The 4,587-nt window shown below is 41.6% G+C and overlaps 1 protein-coding gene across 1 annotated transcript in view; it reads right to left on the bottom strand.

The window, feature by feature from the left end:
- Positions 1-4,587, bottom strand: part of LOC108523745 (lymphoid-restricted membrane protein) — a 40,305-nt gene that overhangs the window by 16,713 nt on the left and 19,005 nt on the right. Inside the window, exons 7-8 of the mRNA XM_017864497.1 lie at positions 3,819-3,977; positions 233-350 (exon numbers count right to left, since the gene is read on the bottom strand). Of these exons, the coding sequence (XP_017719986.1) occupies positions 233-350; positions 3,819-3,977 (277 nt within the window). The remainder of the gene's footprint in view (positions 1-232; positions 351-3,818; positions 3,978-4,587) is intronic.

Genomic DNA, 4,587 nt, shown 5'->3' with positions numbered 1-4,587 from the left:
AAAAAAAGAAAGAAAGAAAGAAAGAAAAGAAAGAAGAAAGAAAGAAAATAGAGAAAAGAAAGAAAAGAAAAGCACAGATTTAAAAAAATCCTACCTGCCTTTACTTTTCTAAAGTGTTACCAATTCATTCATCAGCCTATTGACTTCTGATGTTCCACCAGATAAGTCCTCTTGTGTATTTCAGTTATGTAAATTATATGCCAAATTCAAAGTACTATAATAGATGACTTACTAATTGTTTGCTCTGGGCTACAATCATGCTCTTCTGCTCTTCTGAAGCATTCATACTAAGTTTCAGTTCCTCCAGTTCTTCTTTTAACAGATTTGTTCTCATAATAGCCTGGTGGGCACTGTGGGGGTGGGGGGAGAAGGCCATGAGCAAAACCTCAAATATAACCGTCAAAGACACTAAGAACAGCCAAGGACTATTTTGGACCCAAGTTGAAAACCACTAAAGGCTTAAACCAGATGCCCACAATAGTAAAAATATACCCATGATCTTTCAGTCCTTGGAAAAGGAAGGAATTTGGAGAAAGTGGGGAGTGGGGAATGGAGACTAGGGGGAAAACAGACAAATGTATTCCTGAAGCTAAAGATTTAGAGGATCCCTTTGAAATTCATCACTGGCTGAATCACCTAGTTCTTTCCCCCTACTGAGATGTAATGTTAGTTAATGCTGTTCCACAAATATTTATTGAATAATATCATGTTCTAGGTGCTCTACAGTGCAGGCTACAATGGTGAACAAAGGGACATGGTCCTTGGCCTTATAGAGCTTACATACTATGGAGAGAGATGACAACTAAACAAATACATAATTACCAAGTCTCTATATGACATATCCTATAAAGAAGTTTATCATACTGTTGATTATAACAAAGCATTGGAAAAAAACCTAAACATCCACCAACAGGAAACTGATTAAATGAAGTATGGTAATCCATATCATGAAATTACCTATTTGCAGCTCCCACTAGATTATAGACTGTTCCCTTAGGAACAAAGGCTTCAAAGAAGATACACTTTTTTTCCTAAGAAATTACATTGATCATTTAGCAAATACTAATTGAGGGCTGAACCTGTCCCAGGCACTGAGCTAGGCATTGAAGAAGGGAAGAATGACTGAATCCAGAGAACTCTACTCATCTGGAGTTTACAGCCTAGTGGAGTAAATAGACAATCATAATGACAATACAGTATGATAAGAATCAAAAGAGATAAGGGTTTCTGGCTTGTAGGCAACTGGAAGGAAAGTAGTGCTGTTCTATAGTAGATATTCTACTAAGCACTAGGCTAAACAGGATGAATATGACATAGTTCCTCCCATCAAGGAGGTCACAGTGATATAAACAGGAGGCAGGGAAATACTAGGTAGAAAAGGGCAGGGTCCCTGGCAAGGGTTCCATCCTCAAGCCTGGACCCATGGCCCTAAATGAGAACTTTGCATCCCCATTTTCTCACCTGAATGTTGCCTTTTGGCCCACCACGCCCCCATCCTGTACCCATAAAAACTCCCAGCTCCACTGGCAGAGGAGCAGAGCAGCATGGAAGAGAAGGAGAGAAGAGAAGAAGCTCTGAATGTCAAGAGGAGAAGAGGTAGTTGGACATCAGAGACTAAGGTCAGAGAGGAGTTTGGCCAGGGACTCTCGGGCAGGAGTTTGGCTGGGACAGCTAAGCTCCAGGGGAAGATTATCTTTCCACGCCATCCCCTTTCCAGCTCCCCATCCTGCTGAGAACCACATCCACCACTCGATACAATCTCCACGTTCACCATCCTTCAAGTCTGTGTGACCTGATTCTTCCTGGATGTTGAACAAGAACCCAGGTACCAAGAGGGCAGGGTGAAAAAGGCTGTCACCCTGATCCTCCACTGAGCTAGTTTAACTCTTAGCTGTCCATGGATGGCAAATGCTAAAAGAGTGTTACTTGTAACACATGCCCTCTGGGGCTCCAGAGGTTGTGAGCAACCCCTAGATGCTGCCACAGGCTGGTACGGGGTTTGTGCCTGCCGGCACCCAAAGGCACTCACCCCAGCTCCTACCCCTGCTCACCTGCATGCTCCCCCTCCTTCAAGGGTTTGGAGCATGGCAGCTGAGCAAACAAGCCATCCTTGTTGCAAGTCCCACAAGGGGGTCAAGGGAACTCTCCTGCCTCAACATTTAATACAGAAAACAAATTACACTATGATGGGACAAGTGGACAGTATCAAAACTAGGTTGTGGGAACCCAAAGGAAACAGACACTCTTCAGAAAGGATTAGGGGAAGGAGAAAAGAGAAAGACACGTGGCTTAATTTTGTAGACAGTGGCATTCTGATTGCCCATCTGGATTCTCCAGCCTTTCTGTCCATTACGTGAGTTACTTAATTCCTTTCAGATATATTTCTTGACTGCTTATTTAGCCAGAGTTAGATTTCAGTGCTTCCAACCAAAAATCCTGACCAACACATTCATTCAAAGCAGTTTTGTTAAACTTTGAATTTTTATATTTCAGTTAAATAATAAATAAGCCATTGTGAAATGAAGAGGACTTGAGGTAAGCAACTTTTTTAAAGATTAGTTTGGAGACTGGACTAGACAAGGTCAAAGATTTTGAGGATGAGAATGCTTTAGTGAAACATATGACTGGGCATGGTGGCTCACTCCTGTAATCCCAGCACTTTGGGAGGACGAGGTGAGCAGATTACTTGAGACCAGGCATTCAAGACCAACCTGGGCAACATGGCAAGACCTTGTCTCTACAAAAACACAAAAATTAGTCAGGCATGGTGGCACATGCCAGGAGTCCCAGCTACTTGGGCGGGGGTGAGGCCGGAAGAGCACTTGAGCCCAGGAGATGGAGGTTGCATGCAGTGAGCTGAGATCATGCTGCTGTACTCCAGCCTGGGTGACAAAGTGAGACCCTGTCTCCAAAAAGAAAAAAAAAAAAAAAAAGAACGAAAGAAACATTTCCAGTCAAAAACTCATGCACAAATGTTCATGGCAGCATTATTCCTAATAGCCAAAAAGTGGAAACACCCCAAATGTCCATCATCTGAAGAATGGATAAACAAAATCTGATATATCTATACAATTGAATATTATTCAGCCATGAAAAGAAATGAGATAGTAATACACACTACAACATGGATGAACCTTAAAAACATTATGCTAAGTGAAATAAGCTACACATCAAAGTTCACATATTGTATGATTCCATTTATATGTAATGCCCAGAATAGGCTAATCTATAGAGACAGAAAGTAGAATAGAGGTTGCCAGGGGCTAAGAAGAGAGAAAATGGAGAGTGCCTGCTGATAAGTATGGAGTTTCTTTTTGGATCGATGAAAATATCCTGGCACTGGATAATGGTGATGATTGCATAACCTTGAGAATATACTCAATTTTTTTTTTTTTGGAAACAGAGTCTTGCTCTGTCACCTAAGCTGGAGTGCAATGGCACAATCTTGGCTCATTGCACCCTCCGCCTCCCAGGTTCAAGCGATTCTTTTGCCTCAGCCTCCGGAATAGCTGGAATTACAGGATCGTGCCACCACGCCCAGGTAATGTTTGTATTTTCAGTAGAGATGGGATTTCACCATGTTGGCCAGGCTGGTCTCAAACTCCTGACCTCAAGTGATTCACTTGCCTCAGTCTCCCCAAGTGCTGGGATTACAGGCATGAGCCACCATGCCCAGCCAGAGAATATACTCTAAAAACAATGAATTGTATACTTTAAGAGAATGAATTTTATGCTATGTGACTCTCAATTTTAAAAGGTATTTTAAGAAGAAAAAAGAACTGAAAGTTCCCAGCACACTGGACCCTACTGTGGCTCACCTTTTTACCCGAAGGCGCAATTCAGTACAGTCCTCTGATAACTGGCTGTTAGTTTCTTCCAGGTTTTCTAAAGCCAACTTAAACTTATTATTTTCTTCTTCAAGTTTTTGTTTGTTGAAATGAAGGTCTGCTATGTAGGTAATCAAATCAGACACCTCTCTGCAAGTGAAAGAATAGATGAAAATAACCTTCACGTCACCAATGCCGTCTAACAAAATAAGGTATATGGTTAAACAAACCAAACTTTGATATTCTGGTGAGTTTTTTTTTTTTTTTTTTTAACTTTACCCTCATCTGTCATCATAAACATAATCGATTGATATAATAGTTATTCAGATGTTTATTACAATAGCGTCAAAGATGTTTCCCAAAATTTCCACCTAGCCATCATTTGCCAGTTGTAAAATCAACTTCCACAGTTTTTGTTGATTCTTTTCCCCCTCACTCTCAACATCTGTCTTCTAAGCTGAAGAGTTCCTATTTTTGCCTGGAATATGAGAGATCCTGAAATAAATGGACACGATATTCTTTTTTTTATTTTTTTCATTTTTTGGGAGTCTCACTCTGTCGCCCAAGCTGGAGTGCAGTGGCACAATTCTCCACCTCCCAGGTTCAAGTGATTCTCCTGCCTCAGCCTCCTGAGTAGCTGGGACTACAGGCATGCACCACCATGCCCGGCTAATTTTTGTATTTTTAGTAGAGACGGGGTTTCACCATGTTGGCCAGGCTGGTCTTGAACTCCTGACCTCAAGTGATCTGCCTGCCTCAG

The sequence above is a fragment of the Rhinopithecus bieti genome, unplaced genomic scaffold, assembly GCF_001698545.2.
Source record: "Rhinopithecus bieti isolate Rb0 unplaced genomic scaffold, ASM169854v2 scaffold_72161, whole genome shotgun sequence".
NCBI lineage: Eukaryota > Metazoa > Chordata > Mammalia > Primates > Cercopithecidae > Rhinopithecus > Rhinopithecus bieti.
This window is presented reverse-complemented; position numbering and strand designations above follow the sequence as displayed.